Below are 19148 nucleotides of genomic sequence, written 5' to 3' on the forward strand. Positions count from 1 at the left end.
ATGCTTCAAAAGCCATGTTCGGTATACATTGCTGAGCTAGCGGCTATATACTACACCTTAGAGTACATTCGCACTCTTCCACCTGAGCACTACTTCATTTTTACCGACAGTCTAAGCTCTCTGGAGGCTGTTCGGTCAATGAAACCGATGAAGCACTCAGCGTACTTCCTGAATGGAATACGCCAAGTCTTGAGTGCTTTGTCCAAACGCTCATACATCATCACCATAGCTTGGGTCCCTTCACATTGCTCAATTCCGGGCAATGAGAAAGCGGACTCTCTGGCTAAGGTGGGCGCTAGCGGAGGCGATATTTACGAGCGTCAAATCGCCTTCGACGAATTTTTTGCATTGGCCCGTCAGGAGACCTTGATCAGCTGGCAACACAAATGGAGAGATGGAGAGATGGGTAGATGGTTGCACTCCATCATTCCACAGGTATCGAAGAAGCCATGGTTCAAAGGGTTGGATTTAGGCCGCGATTTCATTCGTGTAATGTGTCGGTTGATGTCCAACCACTATTTGTTGAATGCACATACCTTCCGTATTGGGCTCTCAGAAAGCAATCTCTGTGTCTGTAGCGTAGCTTACCAGGATATCGAACATGTCGTGTGGGGATGCAATGAGTATCGTGAGGTCAGATCTGAGCTGCATGAAATTCTCCGGGTCCGAGGAAAACAACAGAAACCCGTTAGAGAAGTGTTGGCAGGACTTGATTTGGAATACATGTACCTGATTTACCAGTTTTTGAAACGTGTTGATGTCAGAGTTTGATGTAGTACGTTCCTTGTTTTCGTTGTCCGCCTTTTGGTTTTGTTGTTCGCCCCTGTCTGTCGTCACCCCCCTTCCGTTTGTCCTCTTCTTGTCGTTTTCTACCGATAAAGTCCTTTTTTTTTTGGTTCCGTTACAGATATGGACAATTTGTCCCATCAATGTTTTAGTATAAGTTAGCAAATAATTTAGTTTTAAACCCATAAATCCCTCCTTCCCAATTTTATTTTTTTTTCTCAATCCTTAACCTCGAAACAGCCGCGAGTACTTCGGCTTCCCAAACTAACATAGCTTAAGGCAGTAATAAATTGTAAAATGTAAAATCATTGTAAAAAAAAAACAAAAAAAAAACAAAAGATTTCGGCTCAGTTATGCTCATGTGGCGCCCGAGCCTTCCAAATAAACGAATAAGTAAAAAAAAAAAAAAATTTACTAGTAGTTTCATCATATAAGTTTGACCACAAATTTAACAAAAAAAAAACGATTATTCATAAACATCTTATTCTGCATCATGACGTGTAAAACATCTTCTGTTTGAAATAATATAAAGTTTTCAATATAAATTAGCGATTATTGATGAGCTATTTCAAATTTTATGTTTCTCCGTTTTGACCCAATCTCACCCCCCAGACCCATTGTCACCCCCATCGACGGTATATAAAAATGCAGTGGCATACGTGGGACCGCGCATAACTTGCGAACGGAAGGTCCGATTTTGGTCGTCTTAGTTTTGTTCTGTTAGTATTCACCCAAGGAAGGTTTATGAGGCAAAAAACATGGAAGAATTGAGAGTTTTCGAAAATTGATCTTCCATACAGTTTGTGACCGGGGACTTGGTTTTGGATAAAAACTTGAAACGTCAAAAACGCAGTAGGCAAGACAAAGTTTGCCGGGTACAGCTAGTTTCAAATAAATTTCTAGAGAAATCCACAAAGCAACTGCCAAAATAATTCTAAAAAAATGCCTAAGGAATTCGTTAAGGGATTTTTTATGGAAATTACTGATTGCCGAAGAAATGAAAACATTTTCCCGCATAAAATCCATAAGAATTTACAATGGTGGAAATAATTGCCGAAAAATACAATATTATTATATTATTCAAAACATAGCCAACTTAGAAATATTCTTGATTTATTTTTTTTTAAGTTATAGGGTAAAATGCATCAGTTCTGGTCATACTTAGCTAGTAATTACCTAAATATGCATTTTTTACTAGTCTCTCTCTCTCTTCTTGGCGTAACGTCCTCATTGGGACAAAGCCTGCTTCTCAGCTGTTCTATGAAGTGTTCTATGAGCACTTCCACAGTTATTAACTGAGAGCTTCCTCTGCCAATGACCATTTTGCATGCGTATATCGTGTGGCAGGCACGAAGATACTCTATGCCCAAGGAAGTCAAGGAAAATTCCTTTACGAAAAGATCCTGGACCGACCGGGAATCGAACCCGTCACCCTCAGCATGGTCATGCTGAATACCCGTGCGTTTACCGCCTCGGCTATATGGGCCCTTAATGTGTAGCTAATCGATATCATAATTATGCCTGAAAAACAAAAACACAATTTTTGACATGCTTCAATATATGAACCACCAAGTATGTTTATGTCTTCATAAAATTTGTACATTAAGCTGATTAGCTATCAAATTAGCATTAGCATTAGCATTAAGCGAGTCGCACAAATTCGTAGGTGGTACAGTCCTAGACCGCTGTTATGAGGGTTGCCTCCTTCCCGTCCGAACCAAAGCACAAAGATTTGGGACTAATCTCTGACTCTTAGACAAGACTGACGCAATCCTCCAATGGTCGAGCACTGTCCTGGCCACGTCCTTGCGACTGCTGAGGAATGGGAAAGGATGGTTAGTTTTGGACACCTATGAAAAATGTAGACAACTCTACGATCTCTCAGGCCTAGGTGTCACGGGAATTTGGGTGTTGTTAGTGGAAGGGTAAACTCCAAAGGATACGCTTGGTTAACGTTCAGGCACACCATTGTTAGACTGCTTCGAATCAGTTGTCTGCCCAATTCATCCGTCATCTTGTTGGCATTTGGTTGAATTACTAGATTCTTCGGTTGATAATCTGAAATATAAAATAATATTAACATCGTACGTCAAATAAGCTACATTAGTGATACGCTCGCCACAGTTACAAATTTTTAAAAAAATATTTATATCGTACGATACATTTACCTGAATCCTGCTGAAATAAAATGTTAATTAGCAGTACATTGAAACACAAATACTACAAAACACAAGGGAAAGAGCATCAAACTTTGATCTTGGAATATTTAAAAATACGGTAAATATCAAGATCAAAATTTGATTTGGTAGATCTTACACCGCAACGCACCATTCTAAGGTGATATACCCACGTTACGGGGTAGGGTAGGTACGGGTTAAGCTGATTAGCTATCAAATCGTGGAAAAATAGGTACGCAATCCCTCTTTCACTCGATTATATTAGTTTTTTTTTAAATATTTTATCTCATGATCCAGATCACCTCCAAAGTTCATATTTCATATGAACATGAGCATTGGTGACCGTACACTTCGTAGTTGCTATTCCGTGATTGACCAGAGCTAGCGAAATTGCACAGAGAACCAATAGCCTTGGGGCTTGGGATTTTCCAACATCCTCAATGTACACGTTTCGAAATCTCAAACTTTATTGGGTCAATAACGGTGCCGACCACGTTCTTACGGTCTACCGGGGAAGGGAAAGAATTAGTAACATTCTTAGTAGCAAAAGTTCAACAAAATATCTATATTTTTTATAATAATACATGAAGAATATTTAATGCTAAGCACCTTGAGGCATTATGATGGCGATACTGTGAAGACTTGTTTTTCAAATGATGAACAGATACATAGTCAAATACATGAAAGTAAAACATACACACTGCCATTATGTAGCTTTTCACTAAAGTATTACTAATTATTTATTTCAAGAACGTGGTTTTGCGTATACATTAGCCTGGTACACGGTTAATATTGTAACCGTTCGCAGAATTAGCTCGAAAGATTATAAAACGCGGTGGCTTTTGCGCCACTCTCGCTAACGAGAGACCACCGGTTCAAATTCAAGTTTGCCCGACTAAAGTGACGACTCTCATCTCCAGGGCTTTCTCGAACGGCCGATAGCTGAAATGAAATCCCTAAACGCATCAAATCTACTATACAAAACGAAGGAACTGAACAATAACGGAAACTTACATAACAAAACGGAGTTGAAAACAACAAAACTAATAAATGTCGCCGAAATGAATTTATTTAACGGTTCTTTGAACAAAAATAGAAGTAACAAATAACACAATACAAACAAGAAAAACAAAGCAATTGAATTCATTCTAAATGTATATTATTTTCACAAAAATACTCGTCAAGTGTGTGTGTGTGTGTGTATGTGTGTGTGTGATCATGGCCATGATTGACGTACCTGCGCAGGCTTTGTTTGTCGTCGGTGCCTTTCGTGGCCAATCGTCGACGTCGCGCTCTCCTTATCGTTCGCCGGATTAAAGGTGCGGAGGGGGAGCGTCGGCGGTCCGGTACTCTGACCGTTCGTACTTAAAACGTACGCGAGTAGGCCGGACGTGATCCCTGCTCCGTTTGGCTGCCAGTTTTGGCGGGCGAGGAACAGCGAAAATGACTTTTTTAACAACAATTAAACGCACAGGGAACAGAGCGTCTGCCCCTGGCGACAAAAACCATAATTTAAGTCACTTAACAAAACTTAAAACTGGCAGAAGGTCGCCGAAGCTCGCTTCTGTTCTCCAGCCGACTCAACTATCAAGTCGATGGAGTCAGACGAAATGTCTAGTCAAGTAAATTTCCTGCTATTGAAGCAGTCGTCTATTCAATTTACAAACTATTATATACAAGTGCGCCAAATTTAATTCGCACATGGCGTAAAAACTATTTAACGCCATCGAATAAGTCCTATAAGATACGTAACATGAATCGTCATTAGCTTAGCCTAGACACAAACCTTACATGAAACGGATAATCTCTATCATAGGAAACGGTTCAAACTCAAAGACAAATTCAACGAATCTAATTTAAATAAGATTTTACTTAAAAAGATAAAAACGTCAAAAGCTACAAATTAACTTGAAAAGTAATAATTTAAAGAAAAGAATTTTTGATTAGAAATCTTAAATATTGAAAAAAAAACATATTTATCCAAGTTTATCGAACTGAATTCAAACTTTATTTTACTTAAAAAGATGAAAAACGTCAAAACGTTACAATATGGGAAAATACAAAAAATGAAAAAAAACTCAAGCTCCTGCATACTTTTTGAGTTCCACTTTGGTCCCAAATCAACTGTGCAAAATTTCAGATCGATCGGAATAACTATATTTTAGCGCCCGCCATTCTTAGTTTTTCATACGATTTACTATGGGGAGATTTTACTCCTGCAAAGAAAAATCGCTAGGAGTCACCCCTAGATCCCTAAAAATAAGTCGATGAATGATTTCTGTAGAAAACTTCACTAGGAATTAGACCTACGTTCGTGGAAAAAGTTATTAGGCCTCACCCGATCGATAAAATGACGAGATTTTATTATTTATTGTTATTCCTTACATGTTAAACAGCGTTTGCATGTCATTCGGTTTTCAGTCAATAACTTTTTCCACATGCCTTAGATCGATTTGCGGTCTTCGAAGGGAATGTGGAATGTGCTTTTGGTGGAAGATTCCAAAAACAGGGACCGAATTCTAGACCGCCCGATAGGTAGGAGATTGTCCGCATCACGACGGTTGAAAACCGAACGGACTCAATCTATACCAAAACTTCCGCATGACATTTTTGAGTTTAGCAAAGCCATCTTGACTAGGAAACCTTGACCGATTGAACCCTTGAAAAAGGTCCCATACGGACCGAAACGTCGGGAAAAATCATAAACTAGTGTTTTCGATTCCCCAAAAGACTGCAAAGCCAACATTCCGAAGCAATATCAGTTATTTGTTAAAAATGGTGGCATAAGTAATAAGCAACATATTGCTATTAAATTCAAAGTCAAACTTAAGTTTAGGTCCAACAGCTATGTCAAATATCGTGGATTAATCCTGAAACTATGTTTAGTACCGTGAAGTTGCCCTTGATCGAATAAGGACTGTTCAATTTATAAAACGAACAACTTTCTTGTGCGATATCTTTTTTATTTTTCAATAAAATCATTATCAGTTTTTTGCATAACTTTCTATAGATATTCTCAAATGTAGGAAAAATATAACATTAAGCAAAATGTTCTTTATTGTGTAACTGAAGTGGTTTTCGTAAAACACCAATGAAAACCCATTTCTCAAAATTCGACATAACTTCCCACATACTTAACATACACATTTTCATGAAGTTTTTAATGTATTGGAATCTTATACTATCCTGCTAAAGGTAAATCTCAATAGTTGTTCAGTAATAATGCACCAAGCATTCTCCAGCTTGATATAGTGAGTTGGCTTGTTTTCATAGAAATTATTAAAAAATGTTCATTTAAGTCCTGTGTTGCAATAGCATCACGGATTCGGCTGAAAATTTGTCCAGAGTAGTAGAATATTGCTCTCTGAATGATACAGAAGAAAAAATTACTTTAAATAGCCTTTTTCATCAAAAATTTAATCAATAAAGATAGTCATATCAAAAAATGTCATACTTTTTGCTGCATTGATGCAGATTTTCGACACTAGCAAACCTTGTTATTATTGTTTCAACAAAGTTGGTCCCATGTTATGGTACACCTTATTTAATAATAATCGGATGCAAAGTTTTTATTTTCAATATCATTGTTATGCAAAATTTGCATTAGGTTGCATTTTTTATTTGGGAGAACCTTCAAAGAACGAAACTGTTTTGATTACTGTGTCTTTAATAACGCACAGTAACCAAACCAGCAATGCTATTAAGAAGCAGTTTTCTGCATTTAAAACCACATCATTCCCACTTGCGACTGGATGCATAAAATTAAACTGGATTATTTAATATTTTCATGCCATTTATTTCTTTACAATTGAATTTTATTCAAAAAATCGAATCTCACTTGAGACTTTAATATCTCAACACTTCATTTTCCAATTGAGTTTGAATTTTGCATACTGCTGCAGCATGGCACATACTTTTCTGGTATTAAAAACGATATACCATATGTGAACAGTAATTTTATATATATTTTCAATTTTCAGCAATCGAAAAATTCACCTCATTTAACACCTGGTCGATTTTCTATAAAATAAAACTATTTTTATTCGATTCAAAAATGATTACTATAATGAAAGATGATGTACTGAACAACGCATCAAGGGTGGTTATATTTGAACAACGCGTCTTCTTTTTATAGCCTTGTTAAGTTGTCCGTTTTATCAATTGAACAGTCCTTATTGCCCAACTGAATTCTGTTTTGAATTTTGTTCTCGTTATTGTGTTCTTCAAGACAATGGTTTAATGTAGGCTCATACCCACAATTTCAATGCTATTATGAGGTTTTTAACAGAGTTAACTTGTTTTTATTCTTTGGCTAAGGTGAACTACTATTTAATTATGAGCTTGTAAACATTAATTCTAAAATAATTTAGTTTCTGTACTTTTTCCTCAAAACAGAGATGTTTCCCAATCCTCGAGTGCTTTTCTTGGCTTACCAAATAACATTCAAATACTTTTTTTATTAGGGAAGGCCGACATGCTCAGCAATCATGACAATTGAGTTTATTATAGGATTCGTAATAGAGGCATACCTGTACTTGTGAACATGTATACGCAAAACCACGTTCTAGAAATAACAGCCATTCCATAGAAAAACGATATAGTGCATTAGCGTGGTACACGGTTTATATGGGAAAATATAAAAAATGGAAAAACTCCAACTCCTGTATACTTTTTGAGTTCCATTTTGGTCCCATATCAACTGTGCAAAATTTCAGATCGATCGAAGAAACTATATTTTAGCGCCCGCCATTCTTAGTTTTTCATACGATTTACTATGGGGAAAATTTACTTCTTCAAATAAAAATCGATTGAGGTCACCCATTGATCCCTAAAAATAGTTCGTTGAATGATTACTGTAGATAACTTCACGAGGAATCAGACCTCCGAAGACCGCAAAGCGATGCGACATTCGTGGAAAAAGTTATTAAGCCTTTCCCGATCGATAAAATGACGAGATTTTATTATTTATTGTTATTCCTTACATGTTAAACAGCTTTATCATGCCATTCGGTTTTCAGTCAATAACTTTTTCCACATGCCTTAGATCGCTTTGCGGTCTTCAGAAGGTTTGTTCCTCGTAAAATTTCCAACAGAAATCATTCATCGATATATTTTTAGGGATTAAGGGGCAACCTGTAGCGATTTTTCTTTGAAAAAGTGATTTTCCCCATAGTAAATCGTATGAAAACTTCAAACGGCTGGCGCTAAAATATAGTTACTCCGATCGAGCTGAAATTTTGCACAGTTGATAAGGGGCCAGAATGGAACTCAAAAAGTGTACAGGAGTAAAATGTATTTTTGTGTCCCACGCTAATAGTGCATCTCCGATTGTCGTGAAGCTTGGTGGGCTTGTAGTTCTTCGGAAATAATTAGACCCGTATTTTTTTATTTCGTCATTAGGGTGACCAATTTTCATATAAGGTGGTCCAAAAAATCAAGGTTTTTCAAAACTAAAAATTTTCAAAAATCATAACTTTTGAACTATTTGACCGATTTTAAACTTCTTTTTTTTTTGTTTGAAAGCTATTGAATTGTAGTTTTCAGGAAAAATACGTTAAGGGGGCTAAAATGTAAAAAGTACTATAAAATATGCAAATATATTAGTTTTTTCACGTTTCGATGGTCTCGGGACCAAAGAGGTACCCTGGTTTTATATTTTTATCAGAAAATTCAGGAAATTTAGCCTAACATATCAAAAAATCAGAAATGTATGTTGTTTTTTTTTTGAGATATGATTTTATGAACATAGAGAGTCATATATTTTAGTACTAGCTACTCTTAAATTGCTTGAAATTGCAAATTCTCATAAAACTATACATAGTATTGCTTTTTAAAGTGATTCCTGGTGGTTTTGGTATCCATAATGTTATAAGGAATCAAAATATAATCAAATTTAAAAAAGTGTCTTGTATGGGAAAATTTGACCTTTTACTTCAAAATATCATATCTCAAAAACTAAAAAACATAGGTACATCTCTGATTTTTTTATATGTTACGCCAAATTTCCTGAATTTTCTGATAAAAATATAAAACCAGGGTACCTTTTTGGTCCCGAGACCATGAAAACGTAAAAAAAACTAATCTCTCTCTTCTTGGCGTAACGTCCTCACTGGGACAAAGCCTGCTTCTCAGCTTAGTGTTCTATGAGCACTTCCACAGTTATTAACTGAGAGCTTCCTCTGCCAATGACCATTTTGCATGTGTATATCGTGTGGCAGGCACGAAGATACTCTATGCCCAAGGAAGTCAAGGAAATTTCCTTTACGAAAAGATCCTGGACCGACCGGGAATCGAACCCGTCACCCTCAGCATGGTCATGCTGAATACCCGTGCGTTTACCGCCTCGGCTATATGGGCCCTAAAAAAAAACTAATATATTTGCATATTTTATAGTACTCTTCACATTTCAGCCCATTTAACGTATTTTTCCTGAAAATTACAATTCAATAGCTTTCAAACAAAAAAAAAGAAGTTTAAAATCGGTCAACTGGTTCAAAAGTTACGATTTTTTGAAAATTTTTAGTTTTGAAAACCTTAATTTGTTGGACCACCCTATATGAAAATTGGTCACCCTAATGGCGAAATTAAAAAATACGGGTCTAATTAATTCCGAAGAACTACAAGCCCACCAAGTTTCACGACAATTGAAGATGCAGTATATCGTTTTTCTATGGAATGGCTGAATAATTAATACTTTAATGAAAAGCTGCATAATGGCAGTGTGTGTGTTTTCCTTTCATGTATTTGACTCACACTCAGATTTGATTACCGAAGTCGGTAAAATTTTACTGGGTTTTTGAACAGCAGAATTAAGTCGGTAAACGGTTGTGAGTACCGAAAAGTCGGTAACACACAACATTTCGATCTGTCAAACAAATACTGATTTAGTCAGTAATAGCTGGTATACATGTTACTGTCTTTTTCGGTAATCTAAAATTTAATTGGATTGGTCTTGCTGAGTTTTTCAGTTCCAAAAAATATTGTGTTCCTCTCTCGGCCTGTCCCACTTTCGATGCATTTCGAATCCGTCCATATTACATGGATGCCTCCGATTCATGTGCACCTGCCGGCTGCCGACCGCTTTTGGAAGTATTGAAAATCTACGACATCTCAGGCAGAACTGGAATGACCTCAGGGCAAAGCTCGATGCGCGGGAGTATCCAGTCGATGATCGAGTGTTGCTCTATTTGGAGATGCGGCCAATCTAATGTAGCACAAACGGAGTCACTGAAGGATTGTCCAGAACAGGAGGCCATTCCAGTTCTCTGGTGCCGAGGATTTTCGAATACTTACCAAACAAGCGGCAACGGCACAGGAATTGGTGTTAAAAATGTATAACATCATGATGACAACAGTTTTACGGCGATAGCTCTGTTGACCAAAGCTTTTTTTCTATTTTTGACAGCTAGAAGCACGCGCGGATTAATGTTTACATTTTACTTTAACGAAAGCTCAGTAAAAACGAACCGATGCTGAAAAGTCAGTACAGTTTTTTGACATTTGACTGAACTCATTTGACTGAACTCAGTAAATCTTCAACTTTGCTGAACACTCGGCACAAACTATAACCGTGATCAGTAAAATGTCAAAAAATATTACTGAACATCATTTACGCTGTACGAAAATACTGAAAACTCAGTAACTTTTACAATTTACGGTTCAAAACCCGTAAAATAAATTACCGAACAAAGAAATCGAAATTGAGTGTGTGTATCTGTTCATCATTTGAAAAGCAAGTTTTCACAGTACCGCCACCATAATGCCTCAAGGTGCTTATGTTGTGAAATTTGTTGCTCAATTTCACTGTAACGAACTTTTTGATACGTCAGAGCTGATTAATCTGATGTCCTAGAAAGTTTGAATCTTCAAGCGAAGTTGTCGAGAAGTCCTGGGCTCTCAAGTTGAGGAAAATTCTTCTTCTTCTTTATGGCTTTCTGTCCCCTCTGAGACTTTGCTTACCACGCTTCAACTTAATGTTCTTTGAGCTTTTCTACAGTTATTAATTAAAAGCAGGCATCACATTTTTCCCTCACTCACGCGTGTAACGATCTATCACACAGCGATATTATCCAGATAAAGCAGCCTGTGGTATTTTACTTGCACGCATGAACGATTGAAAAGGCTTTATTTGCTCAACATCACATTTAAGACAAGACATAATCAACAATAGTACGCCACAATACTCGGTTTGTGGCTGCCGTTCTCCATCCTCGGTCGCGCCCAATGCTCGCTCGGTCACGCTACACCTGGTCCGCCCATCATGCTCTCTGCGCTCCACGCCTACTTGTGCCAACCGGATGAGTTGCAAACACCAGCTTTGCAGGGTTGTTGTCCAGCATTCTTGCAACATGCCCTGCCTACCGTATCCTTCCGGCTTTGGCCACCTTCTGGATGCTGGGTTCGCCGTAAAGTGCAGCGAGCTCGTGGTTCATCCTTCTCCGTCACACACCGTTCTCCTGCACACCGCCGAAGATCGTCCTTAGCACGCGACGCTCGAAAACTCCACACGCAGAAAAATTGATTGTTCGTTCAGCAAAATGTTGGGTCAAACTTGACAAACCTGATTGTCATCTGAGGGCTAACAAACATTTTTGTTGAATTCAACCCAAAATGTTTGTTGCATCTACAATTATGATTGTAGCTGTCATTTTTGAACATGATTGTTATCTTTACAAACAAATTGTTCGATCGACAAATCTGCTTGTTAATATAACCATCTTCTGACAAACATGTTTGTTATTTTGACATTTGCAGCTTAGGTTTTTCTTTGCTTTTTTTGTTTATAACAACGAATAAAACTATATTTTTAGCATTTATTTACCGAGCTTTTCATCATATGCATAACATAATCTCCTGAGACACGTTTCACATTGATTTAGAATACGCATAAAAATTCGCCAGTTTCTTCCCCGTTGAATTACCGTCAACAGCTGCGTTGAAGGCGGCATCCACACTAGGTTATGTTGGGAAGACTGGATGGAATATGAATTCCTGACAGGATTCGAAACTGAAAGCGGGAAATAGATTATATAGATATTATATTGAAATAACGTAGCTACGGTAATTACCATGTGGAATTCTGCTGATTTTCATCCTCTGAAAGTGGAACCGGGTTCAATTTTATTTTCGCCGTAAGTCCGTAAAGCAGTGCGCAACCATTTTCTACGAAATATAAATTGTATTATATAGATTAAATTTCTTTGAAACCAGTTAAAAACCAGTTTACTTACAGTGGGACATTCGCACATATTTCGTTTATTTTCTTAAATTTCGCAGTAAGTCACGATTACATTCGGACATTGTTTCTTGTTTACTCCGGCAATACAATACACTGTTAATTTTTAAACACACTTATTTAAAAAATCACTTAACCAACAACATGATTATTGAATCGTCCAATATATTTGTCATTGCAACAAAAACTGATTGTTGGTACGACAAAACCTGATAAACGGTTCAACAAACCGAAGGGTTTGAATTCAACAATTCATTTTGTTGAATCGACTCAACCAAATTTCTGTGCGTGCAAGTGCTTGCAGGTTCTCCTCGAGCATGGTCCATGTCTCGTGCCCGTAGAGGACCACCGGTCTTATTAGCGTTTTGTACATGGTGCATTTGGTGCGTGGGTGGATCCTTTTTGTACGCAGTTTCTTCTGGAGCCCGTAGTAGGTCCGACTTCCGCTGATGATGCGCCTCCGAATTTCACGGCTCACGTTGTTGTCAGTCGTCAGTAAGGATCCGTGGTAGAAGAAATCTTCCACCACTCCTCCACCAAGTATCCCCATCTATCGTAATCTTTGCTGCTTCGCGTTTCAGGTGGCTGTACAGCTCTGCCACCGTTCCAAATGTTCTGGCGATAATGTCCATGTCGTCCGCAATGCACACGGATTGATCGGATTTCGTGAAAATCGTTCCCCGGCTCGTCGCATCACACCTTCCAGAGCGATGAGCATGGGAGTCCGTCAGTCCCCGGCGAGATTCGAATGAACTGGATAGTTCACCCGAAACCCTTACGCAGTTTTGCACACCGTCCATCGTTGCTTTAATCAATTTAGTTAGCTTCCCAGGAATGCCGTTTTCGTCCATAATTCTCCACAGCTCTGCGCGGTCGATACTGTCGTATGCCGCTTTGAAGTTAATGAACAGGTTATGCGTTGGGACCTGGCATTCACGGCGTTTCTGGAGGATTTGCCGTACGGTGAAGATCTGGTCCGTTGTCGACCGGCCGTCGATGAAGCTGGTGACAGACGACCGAGATGATCTGGGATAGCACTTTGTGGGCAGCATTCAAAACGGTGATCGCTCTGAAGTTCTCACATTCCAAATGGTCGCCTTTCATGTGAATGGGGCAGATTAACCCTTCCTTCCACTCCTCCGGTAGCTGTTCGGTTTCCCCGATCCTGACTATCAGCCGATGTAGACAGGTGACCAACTTTTCTGGGCCCATCTTGATGAGTTCAGTTGCGATACCATCCTTACCAGCTGCTTTGTTGGTTTTGAGCTGGTGAATGGCATCCTTAACTTCCCTCAGCGTGGGAGTTGGTTCATTTCCGTCCTCCGCTGCACTGGCGTCGTCGTTTCTTTCGTTGCCGTGGGCTCCCGTGCCTACGTTCTCCACGCCGTTCAGGTGCTGATCGAAGTGCTGCTTCCACCTTTCGATCACCTCACGTCCGTCCGTCAAGAGGCCTCCATTTTTATCTCTGCATATTTCGGCTCGCGGCACGAAGCCGTTGCTGGATGCGTTGAGCTTCTGGTTCTGATAGAACTTCTGTGTTTCTTGGGAACGGCACAGCAGTTCCATTTTCTCGCACTCCGCTTCTTCCAGGCGGCGCTTTTTCTCCCGAAAGAGGCGGGTCTGCTCTTTCCGCTTCTGTTTGCAATGTTCCACGTTCTGTCGGGTCCCTTGCTGCAGCATTACCACTCTCACTGCGTTCTTCTCCTCCAAAACTTTCACAAACATTTTGAAAATTTAGCGTGGTCAGGTACGACAGTCGCATAAATAAAAATATCTTCTAAACCATTTTGTGCGATGTGCTCAGATGTTAACCATGTCATGAGGAAGTGTCCCCGGAAGATTAAAGTTTGCGTTCATGGATAAATCTGCTTGAAATTCCAAGATTTTGCAGGAAGGTCGAGCTATGGGCATCGTTTCCTTACATTACGATGATGACACCAAATGTGTAGAAGGATGATAGCTTCAAGAATCGCGTGCTGCTATTCAAAAATGCACAAGAGGGATAATGTTTATGAATAAAAAAAACACTCAAATTTCGCCTCTTTGGAATTCACTGAATTTCCCTTAATTTCGCAAGAAGAGAAATGTTGGGAATTTTTTTTTTAATATTTACGCCAAAGTAGTGAACGCTCAAATTTACTACCATTGTGCTGATTTTAGGGAGGTTAAACCAGAAAAAGGGAGAAAATGTATGAAAAATAAAATAAAATAATTTCAATGATATTTTTCCATGCAAGTGCAATAAATTATCTTTGTTTTGAATGCTTAACCTTTCCTGTTTGTTATTCCGTCTTTGATATATCAGTAAAGTTCTCCGTCCGGATTCTAAATGATAAAAATCATCTACTACAAATTCAAATTTAAGGAAATGGATTTCGTTGCGAAGTGATTTCCCACTGCCATTAATTTGTCCAGTAATAGCATTGTTGTTAAAAGTCTGTTGAAATCTTATAAGAGGATGTTCAAAAATCTGGCATACAAAATTGGTAACAAAATCTAGGTTTTGAAATACCCTAAAAAAAAGCATTCTAAGTTCAATGTAAAAATTTTCCAGATTTAAAAAAATAATAGCCCAACTTGATAACCTCGATGTCCATTTAGCAAACAACAATCACAAACCAATGCAAACATCCCGCCCACTGCTAATTGGAGGAAATTTTTCGCCGCGCGGAAACTGGCAAACCGCAACGACCCGCGCTCACGCGTCGCATCATCCTCCCTTTGATTCCTGCTTTGTGCAGTACACCATGGATTACAAAATTTAATTAATTGCCAACCACCGTCAATTTATTACTTCCCGTTATCGTACCATCAGTACGGGACTCAGGGCAGGAACGCTGCGAGCTGCGATGAACGTGGGAACATTTTCCAGAATTAATCTTCCGTTTTGCCCTCGCAACTCTTCGGCGTCGTTGTGGGCTAGCCTTCGTCTTCTGCCGCATTGATCATTATGCACTCACCAACCAACGTTTAATGGAAATGTTCATCCGCAGAACCACTGCATACCCTGAGTTGCTACATTAATGGTGAAATAACAAAAAAAAAAGTTTTTAATGATTATTTGCACCTGCGATGCAAGACCGAAAGAATTACTATAAAACATATGGTTCTAGAGCATAAAATTTCACAATAACAATAGGACATTGTTATCGTACAATTTAAAGAGATAAGTGTCTCACTGACATAGTGTATTATTGTACTTGCATCACAATATGCATGCAATGGCAGGCAAAGAAAACCCTTCAATTAATAACTGTGGAAGTGCTTAAAGAACACTAAGTTGAAGTGAGGCAAGCCAAGTTTTATTAGGAACGTAGAGCCACTACGAAGAAGAAGAAGAAGAAGAAGAAGAAGAAGAAATGTCTCACTATATTGTTCTTTCAACTGTTTAGATCATCTTTATTGCAGGTGTGATATTATAAAACTACCATAGCACTAATTGTTAAAGTTGAGAAGTATCACAGTTTTACAGTAGTGTATTGCATCTAGCTATTTTTATCCGGGAAAAAGGCCGGATACCTTATTAAAATTCTGAAACACTGTCTGCCCTGCCTTATTCTTCTCTTCCGTTCTCTTACAACCCCCCTCAACAGGAAGCCCTTCTGGACCGGCTGGGAAAAAATGCAGTTCCTTTTGCGCTGGAAATTGGCACACTGGCACCGCCAAGCGTGCAGCTACTGCCGGCAAAGCGCTACACCGGGGCACCCATCGGGACCAGCTACGATGTGCGAGTTTACACGGGTAAGTGCATTTGCCATTATTGCCGCCATAGCTATAGGCACCATCATCGTCGTCGAGGACCAGACGGGATACTCAGTGCACAGTGGGAAAATACGGGAAACCAAACTTTTGTTTTTTTTGTGTTGGTGAATTACGTGAACCTATTCCTATTATATATTTACTCGGAAATTTGGTGGAATTCGATGCGATCTGTAGTAGCCTGCAGCAACGAACATCGATGACTCGCTTCGAGGAGCCCACCAAGGTAGCATTCTGACCCTTAGCCAGCTTCCCGAATGGTCTTCAACACTCCCTTTGTCCTCAGAAGGCAGGCATGGTCAACCACGACGCCCGTGCCCCGTTTTGCAAGCATCAAGTACTGATGCCTACATGCAACACGATCTGACCTGCCAAAGGCAAGGTATCACTACCCTTCAGGCCCTATCAGATGCACCAGAAGGTTGCAGACAACAGGGTCTCCACCTGCCCCGGCCCTTACCGGGGACCCCTTTCCAACCGCGGGCTCGGATCCAACCCAGTAGACCGACGCCACGACAGCACCGCTACCGGGACTTCCTCTCCGCGGCCACTTAATTGCTGTAAGGGTCGATCTCGACCGTAGGGCACCGGTATAACCTACGAAGCCGACTCCGAACCCCTGGACCACCTCTTGTACCGCATCTGAACTAGCCATTCTCCGAGTCCACACGCCATCTCCTCTGTAGCTCCCAGGCGATATGGGTGATAGCTGTTGAAACGGCGTTCCAGCCAAACTCATCCCTACACATCCTCTGGACAAGATTGTCCGGAGTTCTGTCCTCTCCGCATGTAACAAGCATGCGGTCACGCGTCGTTCGGGAGAATCCGCATGCCCGAAACGGTGTAGATACTGTCGGAAGCAACCATGACCTGAAAGGACCTGTGTCAGGTGGAATGTAACTTCCCCATGGCGCCTATTAATCCAACCCTGGGTATCAACCTATGGGTCCACCTTCCTGTGGTGGAACTGTCCTACGCGCGCTGCCATTTGACCATAGAGGCCATCCTGGCAGTCCTGCGTATGCCTCTTGTGCCGCGCATTTCGAAGCACTCCATGTCCTCATGCCGATAGGCACCATACCAGTAATGACGCAGAGAGCGTCGTGTGACACGGTACGGTACGCGCTCGCAATTCTCAGGCCGGGCCACCATTCCTAAGTATGGACGTAGCAACACTAGCCAGAAGCTTGCGCTTACTGGCGTACACCGCAGAGCTATTGGACATCATCCGGGACAGTGCCGCAATAGCTGTGGAGGCTCTTTTACAGGCATAATCGACGTGGCTACCGAAGGTAAGCTTATCGTCGATCATCACGCCCAACGTGTTTGACGGAGCGCTTTGACAGGATAGTGCACTCTCCCACACTGATCTCCATCTGCTGCTCCGACTTCCGGTTGTTAACAACCGTCATCTCTGTCTTGTGGTGAGCCAGCTCCAGTTTCCTGGACCGCATCCACGCCCCCACAACCTTGATCGAGTGGTCGGTAGTAAACTTCACCTCCTCGATCGTTTCACCGTAGACTTCGAGCGTAATGTCGTCGGCAAATCCGACAATCTTCACTTCCACTGGGTACTCTAACCTCAACACCTCGTCGTACATGACATTCCATAACACCGGACCCAAGATGGAACTTTGCGGGGCTTCTGAGGTTATGTGAAAGCACTTCCGTGTCGTAAATTAGTACTCGATTCTGAAAGTAACTTTCGAGAATCTTGTACAGGTACCCCGGTATCCCCAGACGCAAGAGCGCATCTGCAATAGCAGGCCAACTGGCGCTGTTAAACGCTTTCCTTACATCCAGAGTCTCTACTGCACAGAAACGAATCCCTCTCCTCTTTGGCTCGAGTGCTTTTTCGATGGTTTTTGTAACCGACAGGATAGCGGCTACGGTCGACCTTCTCTTCCGGAAGCCGTACTGGCTACTCAAGAGACCGCATGTACACCCTCGTTGTGCCTTAACATTCTATTGAGGATGATCTTTTCGAGCACCTTCCCCGCCGTGTTAATCAAGCATATTGGTCTATACGCCGACGGGTCTCTGGGTGGTTTCCCCGCCTTTGGCAATAGTACCAGGCTCTGCCTCTTCCAAACTTCTGGGAAAACTCCCTCGTCCAGGCATTTCTGTATAGCAGACCTGAACATCTCGGGAGCCTCTGCAATAGCTACTTTTAAGGCCATGTTCGGAGCTCCGTCCGGACCTGGGGCCTTACCTACGCTAAGGGACTTAGCTATCCTCGCAAATTCCACATCGGTGACCCTCTCCTCATCGCCAGCCCCAGTCCCCGGCTGTCCTACGAAAGGAGACCAAGGACTAGGATCATGACGCGGAAAAAGTCCCCCAATGATCCCCTCCAACATCTCTGGAGATTGCTCTGTAGGAGCCATCACACCTCTCGTCTTGGCCATAACGATCCTGTAGGCGTCACCCCACGGGTTCGTATTGGCACTCTGACAGAGACCCTCAAAGCAGGCCTTTTTGCTTGCTCTTATCTTGGTCTTAAGTGCGGCTTTTGCAGCGGCGAACACCACCCGCCGTTCGTTTCGCTCTTCCTCTGATCGTGCTCGCTGCATCCGCCGCCTAGCCCGTAGGCAGGCACGGCGCAGGTCCGCAATCGCGTCGGTCCACCAGTAAGCCAATGGCCTCCCATTTCTAGGGTGGACTCGCCTAGGCTGGCGCCTGGCTGGGGTCCGACTTGCCGGCATTACTGCCGACCCGACCTACGGGGCTAGTATCCGCCAAGCCTTGCGGGCATCACCTGAGAGCTCCTCACCTGACGGCTGCCTCGCCCGCTTCTGCGAGTGCTTATCAAATGCAGTCACATCCGCCACAACTTTTGGGCTTCCGGCGAAAGCGAAGGCCTCCGTCTAAACTTCGTAACCTTAGCTCTCGTCGGTTCTGCCGCTGCAGCAGTCTTCACGAGTCTCTCGTGGTCTTGCTTGGCATCGTCCGTCGACTGACGACGTCGTAACAGGGCCATTTTAAGGTCCTTACTTATGTTGGACTTCGTGGGCGCAAAGTCGATGATCTAGCCAAGTTGCTGCTAAGCTCCCTCTGATGCAGATAGCCCATCTCTTTTTTGGTTGATGTCCCTCGTCAACCACGCTCCGTCCAATATCTCCCCCGGTAGGCTAGCTGGGGAATGGATTGGAGCTCCCACGCTGAACCAACCTTTCCTAAACGGAGACCTA

General features: G+C 41.3%; 1 protein-coding gene and 1 long non-coding RNA gene across 4 annotated transcripts in view; one reads left to right on the plus strand and one right to left on the minus strand.

The window, feature by feature from the left end:
• The window catches only part of LOC109431771 (uncharacterized), a 436488-nt gene that overhangs the window by 327038 nt on the left and 90302 nt on the right, over positions 1–19148 (plus strand). For all 3 annotated transcript variants that reach the window (XM_062856052.1, XM_062856051.1, XM_062856053.1), the window contains one exon: positions 15792–15939. In XM_062856052.1, the coding sequence (XP_062712036.1) occupies positions 15792–15939 (148 nt within the window). The remainder of the gene's footprint in view (positions 1–15791; positions 15940–19148) is intronic.
• On the minus strand, positions 11635–12488 carry LOC115267218 (uncharacterized). The gene is made up of 3 exons (XR_009999085.1): positions 12194–12488; positions 12032–12125; positions 11635–11970 (listed from the first exon to the last, which is right to left on the minus strand). It is a non-coding gene; the product is annotated as an uncharacterized LOC115267218 (long non-coding RNA).

This window comes from Aedes albopictus, chromosome 3 (assembly GCF_035046485.1).
Source record: "Aedes albopictus strain Foshan chromosome 3, AalbF5, whole genome shotgun sequence".
Taxonomy (NCBI): domain Eukaryota; kingdom Metazoa; phylum Arthropoda; class Insecta; order Diptera; family Culicidae; genus Aedes; species Aedes albopictus.